The sequence below is a fragment of the Bubalus kerabau genome, chromosome 17, assembly GCF_029407905.1.
Source record: "Bubalus kerabau isolate K-KA32 ecotype Philippines breed swamp buffalo chromosome 17, PCC_UOA_SB_1v2, whole genome shotgun sequence".
Taxonomy (NCBI): Eukaryota; Metazoa; Chordata; class Mammalia; order Artiodactyla; family Bovidae; genus Bubalus; species Bubalus kerabau.
In genome coordinates, this window is record NC_073640.1 from 16,963,524 (window position 1) to 16,982,686 (window position 19,163).

Here is a 19,163-nt window from a genome sequence, read left to right on the forward strand (position 1 = left end):
ACGCGCCGTGGACACCTTTCCTTGCACCTCGACGGGCGGTGCGCGCGCTCTGAGACCTGCCCCAGGGGCGGGGCCCCGGCCGCGCCTGCGCCGTGACTGGTTCGGGCGGGCGCGCCCTGAGGGGGCGGGGCCGCGCGGGGGCGGGGGCGCGGAGGCCGGAAGGAAGCAGGTGGGGGGCGTGGCGAGCGAGGGAAGCCCGCCGGCCCGCAGATAACCGTCGCGGCCTGATGACGTCGCACAATGGCCGGCCCCCGCGGCTAGTGGAGCCCGTTTGTTCCGCCCTCGTCGCGCCTGAAGCCGGAGCCTGTGAGCAGCGGAAGGGCCGAGAGACGCCTTCTCCGCGCCGTCCCGACCCCTGCGAAGCCGTGGCCCCCTCTCTGCCCTCGAGCTGAGGTAAGTGGTGGTGGTGGCTGGGAGGCCTGGCCGGCGGGAGAAGGAGGCCGAGGCGGCCGGGCAAGGAGTGTGGCGGAGGTACTGAGCCGAGGCCCGGAGCCTCGCCGCCTCTGCCTCCGGGGAGCACTCCAGGCTGCCCCTGGCCGAAGCGTGACTCTCGGGCCCCGGGAAGAGGACGCTGAGCTAGGCACGATCCAGGTTCGGTCCGGGCGAGCTGGCCGGGGGTCCTGAATCCCCCTAAGCTCGAGCGCCTGGCGGCTGCCTCCGCACTCCGTCGTGGGGTTGGTCTCCCGAAGCTGTCATTTCTCTTCCGGGACATTCGCGTGGCACTGCTTTCCGCCCACAAAGATGGGGGTGCGGAAAGAGGCACGCAAGTTCGCCCTCCGGACTGAGGATGGGCTGTTCGGGAGCGTTGAGCTCTCTGGATACTCCTGGAACTTGCTCCCTCGACTTCCCAGGCGCACAGGTTGGATCTATTGACTGTGCCTCAAGATGCACGCCACTCTTTGGAATAAACTTCCCTGTGCCCCTTTGGTTAAAAACCCATTAGATGCCGGGTCATTGCTGGGAGAACCTGACTTAAAAACTTCCAGTTTTACTCCTGCTAAAACTTAAGTTTTCCTGAATACTTGATGACAGCTGAGTTTGCCGGATAGAGTGGTTGATCATCTTATATGAGTTCAGCTCTACATCTGTGAGAGCAGGTCAGTCTTTAGATCCATTTGGGGAGAATGGAAGAAGAGTGCGTTTGGGGGCATAGCAGTGGCTTTCATCCTTTCTCCTTCGTGTTGCCTGTGGAGTGGTCCTGTCCCAGAGCAGAGGTTGGGATTCTCAGGGTGAAGCTGGACCCAGGCCAATTCCCGCTTCCCAGGCAGGGGCATCGTTGCCTGATGGTGTTACAGTCTGAGGACAAGTGTGGAACCCACCCAGCTCTGGAAACCAGTCACAAGTGTCCTGGAGGCTAGAATTTCTCTCCAGTTTTTGGTGGGTAAGATAGCTTTGTGAAACCATTCCAGAGAGCAAAGGAGGTGTTTTCCTTTTTCACAGATCATCTCAAGGTGAGTGCTTCCTCCCTGAGAAGTCATTTGATTCAAGCTTAGTCTGTTTGGGGATGATGTCTATCACCAGTCTTGACATCCTTCCTTTGGATGTTGTAAATTCATGAAGTTATGAACATGAATTTTAACCAGATGTACCAGAACTTGGGCATTCAGATAGGGACAGCTCTATTAAAAATTGTTGTCCTGGAAAGTTAGACTTGTATTTCATTGGTACTCTTTTGCCAGAATCTCTTTAGAAGTCCTGTTTTGGTAGTAAATATGCAAGCCATAGGAGAAAAATCAGTCTTGTTCAACAGTCACACCACATGTTTGACGCAAAATCATCTTACCTAGCTTGGGAACTCACCTCACTTAACCAGACCAGGCTTTGAATGGCTTCCTGCTGACCCACCTTGAGAGAGGGAAGATTTGCCGCCACTGAGAGTGCCTGGGGATTGTTCTGCATGTTCTAAAGTTCTCTGGGAAAGAAAAGTTCCCAAATGTTCTGTACTTTAGCAGTGCCCTTGGAGTCAGGGTGCAGCCTTCCAGAATGACCGCTGGAAAATGAGGCAGCACCACTCTGTGTCTCCGTTCCAGAAGAGTCTTCTAAAAAGTAGACACTTATTTCAAGTTTGTTTCTGGCATGCAACAGGTAATTTACAACCCAAGGAGACTTTGTGATTTATTCGACAAGCATCTATCAGTCTCCGTCTGCCAGTGTACTACGCTGTGGAGACACAGTGATGGACACTGTTATTCTCTTTTCCAAGCAGTTTCACTATCTCGTGGATCAAAGGCCTAAAAAGTTATAAATTTTGCCAAGAATGCCCAACGATAGGGTGATTGTGTGAGAAGAACACGCTAAGTAAGAGTTGTGAGCCTGGGAGTTGTGAAGACGTGCCCAGAGGACCCTGTGTTTCACTATGTACACTCAGTAGACCACATGTTTTCCTGGCTCCTGACACATAGCACTTACTCAGATAATTGCCAAATTGAATTAATCTTGGAATAGGACACTGATGCCCAGAGAACCAGTTAACTCTCCCAGAGTTGGCCTGGAACACAAACTGCATTCTGACCCCCAGCAGGACTTCCCTCCTGCCCAACAAGGTGTCACTCAGGGTGCTTCTGATAAGCAAGTCAGTTCTTTGGTATGTTTTCCTCTGCAAGCTGTTCGCCTGGATGTAGCCTCAGATTGTAAAATCCCAGGAGATTCCACAGGGAGAGAAAAAGTGGGTCTCCTTTCCCCAGGAGAGTGTCAGGGCCGCCTGCGGGTGACTATGTCCTGGTGTGCCTAGGAAGGCTGTGACTCGTGCCTGTGGTGGTTGTCAGCAGTGCCCCCAGGTTCAGACAGTAAGTTGTGTGGTAGCCATTTGCTGAGTTCAGAGGACCCAGGAGAGTCTGAGTCCTTCCACTCACGCCCTTCATGGGGGGATGTCTCCCAACAGACTTTGCAAACGGATAATGGCAGTATAGCGTGGTGAGTGTGGGTACCTGATAGAATACTGCACAACATACTCAGGGCAGTAGTTCTCAGTCTAGGGAGGTTTTGAACTCCCAGAAATGGGAGATAAATTGCTTATGTCTAGGTTTTTCTAGGGAGAGGAGCCATCCCCTTCCTCAGATTCTTAAAGCCATCCGTGCCCTCCCCCCCGCCCTCGCCTCCGCCAGTGGAAGGCTGACAGCCCTTGTCCACCTGGATTGAAGCAGGTGCACAAAGGGCCTTTTGCTAAAAACAGCCCTTGAGAGGAGGGAAGATAGCTCTGTGCTTGGGGAAGAGGGTGAAGTGATTTCCATAATACAAACTGGGGGGCTCATTCAGGCTCTGCGAGGACTTCTTTCCACACACCATCCAGCAGCCTTGGGATTTTAGTTTGAGGCAGCGTTTCCTGTGGTGTTGGTATACAAGTGTGCACCTTTGGGGGATTTTTTTTGTTAAGTTTACCTTTAGATTTAAGTGCCTAAGTTTCAAACTTGAGACACATTTAAAATAAGTGGTGTCACAGGTTCGATTTCCGTATGATCATCACTATTTTTTACCTAATAGTCTGTATGGACCATATAGTAACTTTTCCATCTCTGTAAATAGCTGTCTTTTGGGTTCTAGAAGGGCTCGGACAGGAAGCTAGATGGATCAGCACAAAACTTGAGAAGGGAGAAGAGAACAGCAGACAAATCTCCTGGGTCAGTGGAAGTCCCCGGTCGATGTGAGGGCTATATTCCAGAACAGAATTTGTAGAGTCATTTAGCGCTCAGGTCCCGTTTTCCTGTAGAACAATGGTGATGTGTGGCAGTTAGTCCCAGGGCAGGTAGCAGGAGCTCTTGTTCTGCATCGGGCCAGCTCCAGGACTGAGCAGCAGAGTAGAGACTGCAGCTTGGACTGCACTCAGTGGCCAGGTGACCTCGGTTTCTTTCTCTGTGAGGGGTAACATTGTTTGTCTGAAAGGTCGACGTGAGGGACTAGGTCCAGTGCCTGGCAGAGTAGTAGTCTCACCGCAGGTAGGGTGGCTGTTGATTTTGCCGCAGAGTTGTTGTGAAGACGTGATCGTGCTGAATCCGTTCTGTGATATGTGTTGGGTGACTGGCCCTTGGGCAGTCTCATGGGGAGTGTTGGACACGGGTGTTGGAAGCCATCAGCTTTGTCTCATCTCACTGCTGCAGTGACTTCTAGAGTGGATGCTGTTTCCCCATATTTCAGATAAAGAAACTAGAGTCTGGCAAGTTTACGTAATTCGTCCAGGACCCTAAGGCTGGGAGGCAGTGGAGCAGGGATTCGGGTTCTGACTCAGAAGCCCACACTGATCCCCATGTCCCGGAAAGACACGGTCCACTTGCTTGAGTTTGTATATTTGAAGCTAGGGGCTCTTTTTCTTCCATTTCTTACCCTAGGATTTAAATCCAAGTTTGCCAAAATGCACAGAGCAATTTGGTTGGACCTAATCATGACAATCGAACCATTTGGCACCTGGGCCCCAGGAATGGTCTGTTATCATGTTACTCGCAAGCAGCCTTAGTGCCAGGAGTGAACAGGATAGTATGCGGCAAGGCTCAAGTAGCAGTTATGTGGGTTTTAAGCTAGTTTAAGAGGACATTTAATTTTGGTTCAGTTCAGTTCGGTCGTTCAGTCGTGTCTGACTCTGCGACCCCATGAATTGCAGCATGCCAGGCCTCCCTGTCCATCACCAACTCCCGGAGTTCACTCAACTTGGTTCCCGAGGTTACCGTTAGACTGTACGATGTGACAATCGGAATTTGAGGCTTAGTGACCAGTTGTATGTGACTGCCTGCCTCAGGGTCCCGGGGGCCAGCCTGAGCAACTGGGGAGTGAGTCCCTGCCTCTCTATGGAGAGGTTTCTTACGCACGGTGTAGTAAAAGCTATGCCAGGGTAGGCATAGGACGTTGTACACCAAGGAAAATCTCATACATTTCATTGATACCATCAGCTAAGGTGGGGCGGGAGGCTGCTGGTTTGCCACTGGCCTCCGACTGGTTGCCGTATGCCCAATGCTGTGTCTGAAGGAGGCGAGGATGTGGGCCCTGTCTTGGTAGCTTTCTCACCTTGCCGGTTGCCCTGGTCTGCCAGAGGGATGTATGTGGTGACAGGCTCTCCCCTGTGCAGGGAGGCAGCAAAATACAGCACTTTAGGACTGACTTTTTAATATTAATAATTCCTTCAATCGGCCTATCTCTGGACAGTGTCGTTAGAAGGCTGCAAAGGGAATCATTTTGCAAGCTGTTTACTTTTAAGTGACTTTGAATGGATTGGTTTGTAAATTCCTTTCACTGCTGACTATTTATAAAACGATGAATTTTAAGTGATTTGTCCTTATGTTTGCTGAATTTTAATAATTTCCGTTATCAGCAAAAAAAATTTTTTTAACTATGGGTTCAGATACCAGTTCTTGATATGTGCATCTTTAAACGCACGTTCTTCTTTTGAAGGTGTACATTTAAAAGATATATTTTAAAATTTTGGTTGTATATAAATGCATAAATAATTATACAAATATGGGTATGTGTGTTTTCAGGTTTCATCAAGGTACCATGTAACATGACTGTGGCATACATTGTTTTAAATTAAAAGTCTTGAAGACTCAGGTGAATATTAAACCTTTCACTGTTCCTGCTCTTTCACACCAGCTTGATGGTGACCCTCGGCCTGGTGGATGGTCAGTGTTCGCTTGGAGGCTGTGTGGTGTTGGTTGGCTATTTGGTGTTGATTTCACACACACACACACGGACACGCACACACACACACTCTCTCACTCCAGCTTATGCAGCCTGCGTTTAGAACAAATGGGACAATTTTATGTCTTTGCACATTAGGGTGGGAAAACCAGGAAGTAGTCAGTTTATAATTAAATCTAGATAGTAAAAATAGAAAAGAAATCTTTTAGGATGACAATCAGTGTTTTTATATTTGAAACTACTGAAACACGTATGGTTTTCTGCCAGAGTTGTTTCCTGCAGCATGCCCATCCTGGAAAGGTACTTCTTGAGAATCAGGGTGCATGGAGGCCTTCTGGTGTCCCTTGGTGGCTCCAGAAGGACCTGTGGTTTAAGGATCAACCCCAGTGATTGTGACTTGGCAGTCAGGGCTAGGCCTGGAGAGACGCATACAGGAGCAGAGACAGCCTGCATCCCGGGGACTGTCCGAGGCAGTCGGGTTTGTGTTCCAGACTCTGGGGGCTCCACACAGTGGTCAGGCGTGTTGCCACCTTGTTCCTAATGTGCATCCTCCTGAATTTCAAAAGAAATTACTTTAAGAGCCCAAAAAGCTATCGCTTGTGGTGCCCATCTTCCTGCTTACTGTCTGATAAGCTTGAGTTGTCCTGGGAGGATGGGGGCATGCTGGGGCTCTTGCCACCCGGTGGCTCCCAGTGTGGGGCTCCTGACGCCCAGCTCAGCGAGCCCGGCCTGGCCCCATGGAGGCCTGGGCTGTGGTGCCTGGTGCCGCTGGTCTGCAGAGCGCAGTCTGGGATGTGGAGGAGCTGGGCAACCATGGGTCCTAGCCCTCCTGCAGATCAGGAGCCCTCCTGGGGCCAGGAGACCCGCACGAGACTGACTGGCCCTTCTGCTGGATGCTCTTAGTGTGTTCTCTTTCTTTTGCAGAACCGTGGGTACTGATGGATGTGGCCGAGAGCCCTGACCGGGACCCTCGCTCTCCGGAGGACGAAGAAGAAGAGCAGCAGGGGCTCTCGGACGATGACATCCTGAGGGAAAGCGGGTCTGAGCAGGATCTGGACGCGGCGGGTGGGAGGGCTTCCGACTTGGAGGATGAGGAGAGCGTGGCCCCGGGACTGAGCCAGGAGGACGAGGAGAGTCACTCCGACGAGGACGACCGGGACTCTGAGGCTCAGGAGCTGAGCAGGGGCCCGGCCAGCCCCCCTCGAGCCGAGGGGGACTGTGCCAGCGACCTGAGGGACGAGGCCTCGTCAGTCACCAGGGACCTGGATGAGCATGAGCTAGATTACGATGAGGAGGTGCCCGAGGAGCCAGCCCCCGGCGCGCAGGAGGACGATGCTGAGAAGGCTGGGCCCGAGGATGACGAGGAGCGCGGAGAGGGGGCTCCTGGGGAGGAGGGGAAGGTGGGGGTCCGCACCATGGAAGACAAGGAGCCCCCAGAAGCTGCCAAGGAGAAGAGGAAAGAGGATGACGACGGGGAGATCGACGACGGGGAGATCGATGTGAGTAGGCGTGGTGGGCGCCCTGAGGAGGGGTCAGGGGGCTGGCACTGGGGCCGTTGCCCTGGTGGTGAGGGGGCACTGAAGGCATGGAGACGAGCCTGGCCTGGAGTCGGCAGCTGGCAGAAGTTCCACAGACCCTCACTCATCTGTCTGGTGCTGTTGGTTGGATCGTGTTAAAACTTGGGATTATTTTTTGTAAAGCATTTTCTGCCTTTTGTGTGTGTGTGTGTATGTCTTTAAGTACTATTTGAGTTAGTGTTCAACTAGAACCATTATGGATTTCAATTCCTGTTACATTCTTGAGACTGAGGAAACTTCCTTCCAGTTTTGTCTATTATTTTGGCCATTTTTCTCTTTGTTCTCTGCTGAGGGTCTCCGCTAGACCAAGCTTCCTTGGAAGTGTCTCCTCAGGACTGCAGAAAATGGGATTGTGTGTCAGAGCACTTTGACTTTTGACCATCACATTCTTGTAACTTTATTTATATTAATCTGGCCTTTCGGGTTAAGGAGAAGGTATCTGGTAATAATCGTCTTAGTTGTGGGCAGTTGGGCTTTTATGACAGATAATCCTGATGCAAGAACTTCCATCACCATCTTTTAAGAGGTTGAATTCTGGGGAGGGAAGAACCTGAAGTCCTGCTGAGAAATGCTTTTACTAAAGGAAGGGAGAGAGGGACAGAGCAGATTGACAGGACCTGAGTTTTACTATCCCAGGAAGGAGGTTCTGCTCATGGGAGAGGCACTGAGGGGAGAGGCGTGAGGAATAGCTCCCAGAAATGCTCTGGATTGCCGAGGGAGGGGGTTGTTGGTTAAGTATGGGAGCTGGATTTGCCTGACACGCTGGCTTCTCCGGCAGCTAGTACATATGCCGCGTCTTGGGGCCATGGTTGTGCCTGGTACTGCTTCTTGAACTTCATGAGAACAGAACTTTGTGGGGCGTTACAAGCTCATGTGTGTAGTTACAAGCTTAGAATTTTAGATCTTTTGTCTTCTCACAACTAAGCGTAGCAGGTGGTCTCCTAAGCCAGTAGGCACTGCTTGTCAGTGTTATACTTACTTACAAGGCTGTTGTCGGGACGTTGTCTGTGAGCCTTCTTAGGTTCTGCCAGCTGTGCTTCCCTTGCAGTTTGGAAAATTCTCAACCAGAGGGTTGCCAGAGGAGAAAAAGATGCCATGAGACTCCAGTTAATCAGTTTGGACGACATTTGGGGCAGAAGATGAAATCATTGATTGAGGTTGCCCATGAGTTTGGTCTCTCAGTTTACAAAAAGCAAAGCTGAGTCAGCATCCTGGCCCTAGGACGTGGGGCTCCTAGTGACGGGACGTGCAGCCGGCGGGTCTGGGCAGTCCTCCCCCGTTAAGAAAGGACGAGGTGCAAGCTCTTCTTGCTTCAGCTGTGAATAGTGCGTAGGGGAAGTTCATTGGCTTCTCAGCCTTTCCATGCTCACATGTGGTCAGATATCTCCCCACAGGTCCTGGGGGCTCTCCCACTGCACTGAGTTAGATGTGGTGGCCTAGGACATGGCGTTGACCTGAGCTGGCCCAGGAAAACACCTGTTGTTTGGAGATAGCTGGTTTCTTCAGAAACAACATGAGAAGTAAACATCCAGGTTGACTTTCTTGCCCACTTGACCCTAGATGGTTGTTTGGTTTGGCTTGTACCTGCCTGGCCTCTAAAGAGGGCCCCAGAGCCCCGCCGGCCCCAGGCCCAGCTTCATTCAGCCACAGGGTGGTGTGTCCGTCCACAGGCACCCCCACGGGCCCTGCAGTGTGCTGGGTTCATTGTGACACGTAGGGGTGTGACCAGGCCGAGCAGAGCCTGTCGCCCCTCCAGACAGGCAGGCCTGGACAGGGCTGGGCGCTACAAATGGAGACTCGGGCCTTCATGGGAGCCCCTCTGGTTCACTCGTGCCCAGCTGCCTGCATTCCAGGCTCCTCCCCATTCTTTGATCACTTGCTTAGATGTTACGCTCTTTCTGTAGGCTCTGCCCCTGACTGTCATGTCAGGCTTGGTGCCTTTGCTGTGATTCCACAGTCTGAACTGACTGGGTCATCACTGTGAGTGTTCCTGTTGCTCTTTAGCACCCTTACCTCCGAGAACACAAGTGATTTACCCTTCTTTTAACTGAGAAGTGCTTTTCTCTGTTGGGGTACACTGACCTGCTTTTTTCCTTTGTAGGCTTTGGGTCACTGGGACAGGTCAGTTGGTTTGGCGGGAGTAGGCTCCCTCTCCCCAGCTTTTCCACTTTCTTGGTAGTTTCCTTGGTAGTGACATCAGTTTGTACAGTGAACCTTTGACATTCTTTTGTTTGAACCACGTGGTTTGTAAGTCAGGCCTTGAGTGACTTGTACGTGCTTTGGTGAGCTACCTTCAGATACCAGTGCCCTTCTGGAAGTGCCACTTCCCTGCTACAGTGGGAAGGGATTTTGCAAACAGGATTGTGGGCCAGCTATTTATAGCATATAGCTTATTTGTGGAGGGGGCCGAGGGTCCCCGCCAAGGGACAGCTGAAGCATGGGTGAACTTGACTTAGTCAGCGGTCTCACCTGTGCTGGCAGCTCAGACAGCTGGATGGCGCGAGCGGCCGTGTGTGCCTTGCGTGGTCCTGCACGGAGCCTCCTCCCTCAAGGGAGCCTTTGCAGACTCCAGGCCTTCTATCTTTGGCCCTTCCATCGTCTCCTGCACTTTGTGACTTGGTTCTGTTTTTATGTCTCGCATGTCATCTGGTTAACAAAACTTTGGCACCTGGAGCGTGCCATCTACTTGGGAAGGGGCGGAGTATTCTGTTCCCTTCCTGCTCTGGTCAGTGACTCTCGCACTGGTAGGGTGGCTGCTCAGAGATGGCGGGACAGGGCCCGCACCCCGAGTGAGCTGTCCACACAGCTCCTCAGGCAGAGGTGACGGCTCTTGGCCCAGCCAGGGATGAACACACCTTGGAAGCCTTTTCTTTGCATATGGGCTTTGTCTTTTCTCATGTTCACATCTGCCTGCTCCTTTCATGTCTGGACATATGGTATCTTCTACCAAAGGATTTAGGGGCTTAGGAATCTGGGGCATTCGCAGCACTGCCCTCTGGTGGGAGGCAGAGAAGCAGCCGCGGAGGCCTGGCCCCAAGGGATTCAGTCAGGCCTGCCGCCTCCCTCTGCTTGGCTAGTGGGGGCTGGACCACTGTGCTTGCTTAGCCCAGCAGCCCAGAAGCTCTGGGGTAGGAAGGCTGCGCTCCAGCCAGCACCCAACATGCTGGAACCTGTTTGTGGTTTGTGTTTATTGCTTCGTGCACAGGTCCTGGGTCCCCTCACAGGCGCTGCTCCACATCCCATCACCAATTGGAAACCAGAACATCATCTCTGGCCCCAAAGGGTGTGCATGCAGGATTATAGACCTGAACTGCTACCTCACTATACAGGTGCAGAATTGTGGGTTCAAGGAGCCCCTGGTTGGCCTGGCGGCCCCTGGGCCTCTGCCCTGGGGCACGTGCCTGCATATGCTTCCTTATCTGCTGTGGCCGGGGAGGTGCTGGGTTGGAAATGAGTTCTTTTTGTTGTTGAGGTCATACCCCGGCTTTGTGGTTTTGTTTTGTTTTAAGGAAAATAACCCACACAAAGGAGAAGGTAAAAGTCACCTGTGCTCCCCTTGCTCACATTTGACGTGTTGCCTCTGAGGGGATTTTCTTGTCACGATGCTGATCACCCACCACGTGTGTCCCCTAAGGCCTGGGTGGGAGCTCTGGGTGCTGGAAGGGTGGGGAGGAGGGCAGGGCTGGGGCTGGGGGGCCAAGTCCACGGTCATGGTAGCAGGAGGAGAACCCATGCCACCCCATGCCCTGTGCCCATGCATACTCAACCCAAGGAGTTGCCTGGTTCTCCCCAGATTGGTAAACTGTACGGGGCCCTGGCGCAAGCTCCCTGAGTTAGTCGTTGGTGCCCTTTTAGCTGTTTATAGACCCACCAGTTTGCTTCTGGGGACACCTGCTCTCTGCTGGTTCCGCTCTAGGTCACGGGATCAGGGGCTACCCGCTGGAATTCCTGCCAGTTACAGCCCTGACCTGGTGCTGGGAGCACTGGGGGGCTGGCTTTAGAGACATCCTTTTTGAGTTGTATTTGCTTGAAACCCTTTATAAGATCTCAGAACTCCTTGTGTTCGTCACTCGAAAGGCCATTGTGCTAAATGAATGGTTAGTTGATGATTGAGAATATTCTCCTGCTGGGTGATTTATTGATGCTTTCGTCTGTCTGGCGTCTGAGAAGTGGCAGAGCTGGGCAGCTGGCTCCTGATTGCTCTTGTGAATATTGAGAGTAACATCTCTGCAGAAACAGATCTCTAACCTGATCGAGTGCACTGGCTGTGAATCTTGGTTTTTTAAAAGCAGTTGCTCTGTGCTCATCATTTCAATTCCTGTGCATTGATTTCCAAACAAAACAGAAAAGTTGAATGAGTTCTGACCTCTCAAAAGAGTTTTGTTTTTCTGATGAGAACAAACAGAATCCGCTCTCAGCTCCGATGTGAGCATCTGTATGACCCGTGACAGCACATGAGGTGGTAGTGTAGGACCCCATGCCTGAGGAAAGCAGGAAGGAGGACAGGGCTGGGAGACGGGGGTGGGGAGACAAACTTTCAGTTATTAGGTGAATAAATTCTCAGGACCTTTAAAAAAACTTGTTACTTTCTCTAAAAGAAATCATTCTGCTGGTTCTCTTAAGAAAGAGAGCTCTCAGGCATCTGTTCTTTTTTTTTTTTTTTTTTTTTTTTTACAAAATACTTCTTAATAACTTGGTGTTTTTAAGGCAGAAATTACACAAATATTTAAGCTTTGGAATAAGTCACCTTAAGTCCAGGGTTTGTCTCCAGTGTTTCTTCACTCAATGAAAAGTGTTTACGGTGAGTCCGATGCTGCGCTTGGAGCAACAGCAAAGAAAAGCGGATGGCGCCATCTGATCAGCAGCTGGGGCTGTGTCCGGGGTTGGGGGCTGTGGGGCCTCTGACTCAGGCTGTGTGTTACCCGCGGGGGTGGAGAGGCGAGAACATGGTCAGGCCGGACTCACCGCGGTCACAGAGCTGTGGGGAGCGTGCGGAGGGTCACGGGTGTGGGTGCCCATCCAGAAGCAGTCCCTAAGCTGAGTGGGACGGGCAGTCGTTTGGACGAGGGCAGTGCTCCAGATGAGAGGAGGGTCTCCCAGGCCTCTGCCCTGCTTGTGGTTCCCTTGTGTTGACCACACGAGGGCGCTCTGGAATGGGCTGGGGCCTGCGGACCAGGAGGGGCTCTATCCTGGACTTAGCATCTTAACTACATCAACAAGGCGCTGGATCCCTGTTTGGGTTAGGGGCCATCCTGGGCTGGGGATGCCCCTGGCCATCAGGGGCACAGGTAGGGGGCTGGGGAGAGTGCAGAGCAGTGGTCCAAGTTGCTCTCTGAAATTCCTGGAGGAGAGACCCACCCTGACTGTGGTCTTGAAACCCTCCTGCATTATAAAACCAAGGTTAGGAACTCTGGGCCAGAACAGGAAGAGAAGGCCCAGGTGTAAGCTGAAGTGGATCTGCTCGCTGACCTGAGTCGCCTAAATTACCTCCTCCTCGGCCCTAGACTTGTAAATTAGAGAAAGTGCCTAGTTTAAAGGACACAAAATATTTTGTCCTATAAATTTTAAGTGTAAAAAATATTAAAAACCTGAAGTGTGGCCATTTCCTGCCCAGAATTGCTAATTAAGAGAACTGTGATGCCAGCCTGGCCTGTGTCACACGTCACATACATCGCAGAACGTTGTTTCTTGGTGTTCGCTGTGACGCGGCAGTCTGGGTGAGCTTTCATCATCCCCATCGCCCGATGAGGAAGAGTCTCAGGTTTGGAAGTGTGTATGAACGTGGCCACGTGAGTCGCGTGGCTGTACCCTTTCTGGTTTAGGGAGTGCCGTGCACATTGGTAGGTGTCCCTCCCGCCTCGTCACCTCATTCAGATGAGTCTGTCTTGTTTGTCAAGATGACACTTTCTTTGTCTTGATGACACTGTCTCTGTTTCAGGACGATGACCTGGAGGAGGGTGAGGTGAAGGACCCCAGTGACAGGAAGGTGAGGCCTCGTCCCACCTGCCGATTCTTCATGAAAGGTAATTGTCTGTGTGAGGGGCCTCTGTGTGGCCCATTGGTGTGACCTCGGCCATTCCCGGGACAGAGGTGGTGGTTTAGCCCTGAGCCTGGGCAGGGCTGTTCTCAGGGCCGCGGTGACCGTCTGTGGTGGTGGCAGTGGCAGAGCCTCGCTCTCAGCCGTGGGCCTTTCCTGGTCACTCTCATGCCTTGCTCAGAGGGCAGCCAGCCTGCTTGTTTCGCCCTGGGCTCCAGCCCATCCGCCCAGCACAGACCCGTGTCTCCACTGTAGACAGCATCCCTCCTCGTCTGAGTGGTCCTTTTTCTAAGGCCACGTGCCCCAGCCGCCAGCTGTGACATTTCCCAACTCTGTAAGGAGAGTTCCCACTTGTTACCAGGTGTCAGAGGCTGGAATGGAGCCTGTAGAAGGGTCGGCCTCTGAAGGCAGCAAGGCCCCTTGCTCCTGCAAAGTGGACGGAGTGAGCTGAGTGGCTGTGACAGAGAAGGTGTGACAAGGGGCTCTCAAGCCCAGGACGCGTGTGTCGGGGCTGCTCCAGCACAGCACCGTCCGGCGTGGCTGTGATGGAGCGGCCCCTTGCACAGGAGGAAGGTCTTCTGCCCAGGCTTGCTGTGCCCTAGACGCCTCGCGCACTGACCAGCCTACCTGTGCAGCCTAACGTTCACGAGAGCTTCCTGTACTTCTTTTCCAGATGTTGTGACACCATTGTCCACTCCTCCACCAATATCAAATTCCATACCATTCAGAGGCCAGGTTAAAGGTACAAAATATATGATATTCATCTCTCTAGTACCGCACAGTCCCCCTGCTCCGGAGGCCAGACTCCTTTCTTCTGGATCCAGAATCCTGCCATGACGCCAGGGGTAGGGGGAGGCTCCGAGGGCAGGCTCGCAGGGGCCGTGTGCGCCTGCACGGGGGGCGGGGCGGGATGGGGGGCGGCGGTGGAGCCCCGTCCTGCGGTGGCCTCTAACGAGCCCTTCCCTCATACCAAGGTGACCAAGGATGCAAGCGCCTGGGAGCGCTCGGGGCCCTGGTCAGCGCGTCCTCTTGGCTGTGCTGTTTCTGTGCTGCTCGTTGCTGCTGTGGGGTGGCCCCGCTGTGCAGCCACGTGCGCCATTCCCTGGATGGGAGCATAGCCACCCTAAGGATGCAGATGAATGTGCAGCACCTTTTAGAAAGTAAATGCTTACAGCTTCTCAAAGCCTGTGGTATTTGAAGTGTCAGTATTTCAGAAAACGTAAACTTAAGCCAAAGACTTTCTTGCCATAAAGACTTCAGTCTGTCTCTGGAATTTCCGGAGTAAATCCGTGGAGCCCATGGAGCCTAACACACACGCACGCACACGCATGTGCTGCGATTATTTCCAGTTAGCACTGTGCACAGACCCTGTGGTTAGAAGTCTGACCACGGCCAGGACCCGCCAGAGGCCCCGTGGCAGCAGGGCAGGAGGCTGCAGCATCCACCTTTGAGGGCACAGAAGCTCTGGTCAGGTGCTTGGTGTCTCACTGCTGAAGGACTTGCCAGAATTTAGCTCCAGAAGCACACACACTACAAAGCAAAGCTGGTGGTCGTACCCAGAGGAGCATCGCAGTGTGCTGGAGGGGGTGCCCTCTCCAAGGACGTCTGCGGGCGGGGGTGGTCACAGCACAGCAGGGGAGGGGCCTCAGATCCCACTGAGTGCCCGGGTGGGGTTTCAGGGAGTGACACCCCCCACACAAAGTGTCAGGCCTTTCTTGGTAGAGAAGTCAGAAGCTACTGGTAAGCAGTGTTTTTTGCAGTTTAATTGGCCACGTTCAGTAACTTGTTTCAGAAATATACTTTTTAATTTATAGTGACCCTTCCCCAAATATTCTATACATTCTATAGAATAATGTGATAGATACTTCTTTGGATGTTTTGAGACATATCTCTTGCCTGTCCTTAGGAGAAATTGTGGGTGTAAACGTTTTTGCTTGTATGCAGTTTAAAAGATTATAAGTTGAGATGAATGCTTTTCGGTTCTCTCCAATAGCAAGAGTCACTGTAAAATAAAGTTTGCTGTGTCTGGTGAGGATGTGGAGAAACAGAACCTTATACCCTGGGCACAGCCTGCTCAGAGTGTGTGATGGAGAGGGCTGCGTCTGAGCCAGCCGCTCCCCTCCTGGTGTGTGCTGAGCCACACGGAGACTTGTACACAAATGTTCATAGCAGCATAGTCAAAACAGGCAGAAAGTAGAAACAGCTCCAGTGCCCATCAGCTCATGAAGGGATAAACAGGATGTGGTCCTTCCATACCAGGGAATAGTAAAAGCAATATGGTTGAACCCGAGGACACTGCTGGTCACTAACAGCCCATATTGTATGATTCCGCTTATGGGAACTGTCCAGGGTGGACAGATCCATAGAGACAGAAAATGGGCTGGTTATTGTCCAGGCCAGAGCGAGAGGGGCAGCCACTGAGTACAGGGTTTCATTTTGGGAGGTGGAATGTCCTAGAATTATGTAGTAGCAATGGTTGCACAACTTTGTGAACATACTAAAACCCACTGAATGGTGCCCTTTAAAGAGAGGTATTTTATAGTATGCGAATTATATCTTAATTTGAAAATACTTAAACAATGTTTGTTAGGTATATTTCTATTACAGGTTGGGATCTGCAGATTGTTAAGTTGCCCAATGGCACCCCACTCCAGTACTCTGGCCTGGAAAATCCCATGGACGGAGGAGCCTGGTGGGCTGCAGTCCATGGGGTCGCTGGGAGTCAGACACGACTGAGCAACTTCACTTTCACTTTTCACTTTCATGCATTGGAGAAGGAAATGGCAACCCGCTCCAGTGTTCTTGCCTGGAGAATCCCAGGGACGGAGGAGCCTGATGGGCTGCCGTCTATGGGGTCGCACGGAGTTGGATATGACTGAAGCGACTTAGCAGAAGCAGAAGTTGCCCAAATGGACACATTGATATTTGTAACCAATGACAACAGCAGTGTACTTAGGAATACAAGTTGAAACATTTTAAAGTACCAGTACTTTGTTTATGGTATATTTTCACCTCTTACCTACTTAGGTTGAGTCATCAAAACATGAAGTTGTGTCCACAAAGGCATAAATAGCATTTTCTGTCAAATGTCCTTTTCTGATTACTTGGCTGTCAGTAGCACCCAGCCTGTTCTGCAGACCAGGCCTCCTGTGTCTGCTCCTTCCTGCTCCGGCCCCCACCCCCACCCCCACCTTCTTCCTCTTGTTAAAATTGTGGTAAAAAACACAACATAAAATTTACCATCTTAACTGTTTTTTAAGTGTCCATTTCATTGGCCTTCATTGAGGCCATCACCACCATGGGCCTCCAGAGCTCCTTTCATTATGGGAACCTGCAACTGTCTGCGCTAGACACGAGCTCCCGGCCCTCGGCCTCTGCCCACCTTGTCCTCGTGAAGTTGAGTACCCCGTGTGCCTAACAGAAGTACAGTCTCGTCCTTTTGTGACGGGCCCATTTCACTCAGCACAGTGTCCTCAAGGTTCACCGCGCTGTAGCAGTGTCAGGATCGCCTTCCTCTTCAAGATGGAGTAGCAGTCCATGGTGGGGGTGGATCACGTTGTGCTAACCCGGTGCCCATCAGTGGACACCTCGGTTGCTTCCTTGTTGGACCTGTTGTGATAATGCTGCTGGAACATGGGTGTGCTGACGTCTCTTTGACACCCTCCTCTCAAAAGTCTTTTGAGTATACCCCCAGAAGTGGGATGGCCTGGTCGTGTGGTAGTTAGGTCTTTAAAGTTTTAGAAACTGCCCTACTGTTGTGCACGTGGCTATACTGTTTCACATCCCACCACGTCGCCTGGGGCTTAAGCTCTCTCCTTGTTGACGCCCGTTTTCTGGTTTTGCGATAGTGAGTGTCACACATGGGTGTGGTGGGGTGTCTCCCCTGGGTTCTGATTTGCATTTCTCTCTGATAAGTGATGCGGAGCATCTCTTCAAGTGCTTTTTGGCCATTTGTGAATCTTCTTTGGAGAAGTGCTTACTGCCCATTTGTTAACCCCTGTATCCTCTGGTGTTTAAGGCAGGAGGTCTCCAGGTATGTTCTTGCGACCTAGGGGCCCCTGAAGTCAGAGCCTCAGTGAGACTGAGTGCACCACTTGGTAGGGGCCACGTGCTGCACATGCTGTGAAACAGCGTCCATGATAAGTTTGAGTTTAGGTCTTTTCGTAAATAACTTTATTGAGGTATAATTGCCCTGCCATAAAATCCATCTACTTTAAGTGTCCAGTTGAATGATTCTTATTAGTTTAGCAAGTTGTGCAGCCAGCACCAAAGTCCAGGTGTAGAATATTTCCTTCGCGCCACCACAACCCCTCAGTGTGTGTCTTTTTGCTTTTCTAACAAAACTGCAAGCACTCACAGAGCTCCTTCGCTGCCCCTGAAGCTTGAGGGGTGACTCCAGGGAGGGCTTGCCAGGTGTGGCCATGAGCCCAGTCCTGTTGCCTCCAGGACACTGAGAAGGCCAGGACAGTGGCTGCTGATAAGGTCAGGCTCTCAAGTGAAAAATCAGTGTTAGGAAACTTGACAGCTTTGCAGGATTTGATGACTTTTCCAAGCGACTGTTGTGTGATGTCACAAAGTCATACCTGGGTAGAAAGCCATTCACAGTTCAAGGTGGACGCCCCCAGGAGTCAGAGAAGTTCAGTGGCAGGGGTGGGGGAGTTCCTGGCCAAAGCCTCTGAGGGCACGCAGAGTCTGGAGGGGCCTCAGGGTCTCCCAGCGGCTGCAACTCTTCCCCTGAGCCACCCCCAGAGCAGGCTAAGTTTCCTCAAAATATGTTGATAAAACCTTTATGTTAACAAATATTGTCAACATAAATTACATAGGTTATATTTTATGTCTTTAAATTTTCTCAGTTTTAATATCAATAAATAAAATCATTATGGAGACTCTTTGGGATCCTGAGACCGAAAAGTTACACAAACCACTGGTTTCAAGTCTGTCGTTTATAAAGAAGCAGCCCAGAAACTATTTTTATTCTTTCAACTACCATAATGAATAATGACTATTCCTGAAGAAGTCGAAGCAGCTCAGCACAGATGACCTGGTTGTCTGTCTTTGTCACAGTTCTGTGAAGAGGGGCGCACTGACTTCTGGGTTCTTACATTAAGTTTGTGTTCATTGAGTTTTATGCCTTTTAGAGGAAACATTTGTAGAACTTGGGTTTTTCCTTATTAGATTTTTATATATTCTGTTTTCAAGAAGTATTTTTTTAAAAAACCATGAAGCACTTTAAACTTATTTTGACAATCTCTATTTTTATTAGTTATTCTGAGTTGTTCAAATTAACAGGAAATGGGACCGAGGAATATCTAAATAAGACCACTGTCTTATTTATAAATAAGAAAGTCTTTGTTTAAAATTCTAGTGTGAAGAAAGCATTTTGTGTGGAAGCCAGAGAGAGAGAGTGAAATCATCTCCGCTGTTGTGGGAGGCACCACAGGTGGGGTGCCATGCTGGTTAGAAATGCCCGCAGAGGCACCTCACTGCCCTTTGGTCAGACTAGCAGTCAGAACTTTTAAGGTCTGGTGGTGTTTCTGACCAACAGGGGCTCCTGGGTCTGCTGTGTGGGGCGTGCTTTCTGTCATCTGTGTTTGGGTCTTTGGTGTCTGCTAAGACTGAGGCAGGCTGTGTGTGTGTGTGTGTGTGTGTGTGTGTGTGTGTGTGTGTGTGTGTGACTGACAGGCACCTTTGTTGACATGTATTCCTGTGACCCTCCCACCCACCACTACACTGTGTCCTTTTTTTTCTTTTCTTTTCTTTGGCGGCACCACTTGGATTGTAGCCAAGTCCTCTGCTTGTTCCCTTTGGGCTCCTGTCCCTGTCTGTGCAGACCCCTTACCGAACTGTAATCCTGTTTCATCATACATTCACAATCCACATAAATTTTCTGGTACTGAAATGTCATTTAGAAGCAGAAGAGAGTTTTT

The 19,163-nt window shown here is 51.2% G+C and overlaps 1 protein-coding gene across 4 annotated transcripts in view; it reads left to right on the plus strand.

Moving 5' to 3' along the window:
- Window positions 1–208: 208 nt before the first annotated feature.
- ZC3H18 (zinc finger CCCH-type containing 18) overlaps window positions 209–19,163 on the plus strand; it is a 42,583-nt gene continuing 23,628 nt past the window's right edge. The window contains exons 1-4 of one of the 4 annotated variants that reach the window (XM_055552021.1): window positions 209–393; window positions 6,547–7,121; window positions 13,138–13,222; window positions 13,910–13,978. In XM_055552021.1, coding sequence (XP_055407996.1) covers window positions 6,561–7,121; window positions 13,138–13,222; window positions 13,910–13,978 — 715 coding nt within the window. In that variant the 5' untranslated portion in view covers window positions 209–393; window positions 6,547–6,560. The remainder of the gene's footprint in view (window positions 394–6,546; window positions 7,122–13,137; window positions 13,223–13,909; window positions 13,979–19,163) is intronic. The other 3 variants (XM_055552022.1, XM_055552023.1, XM_055552024.1) reach the window with 3 other exon arrangements.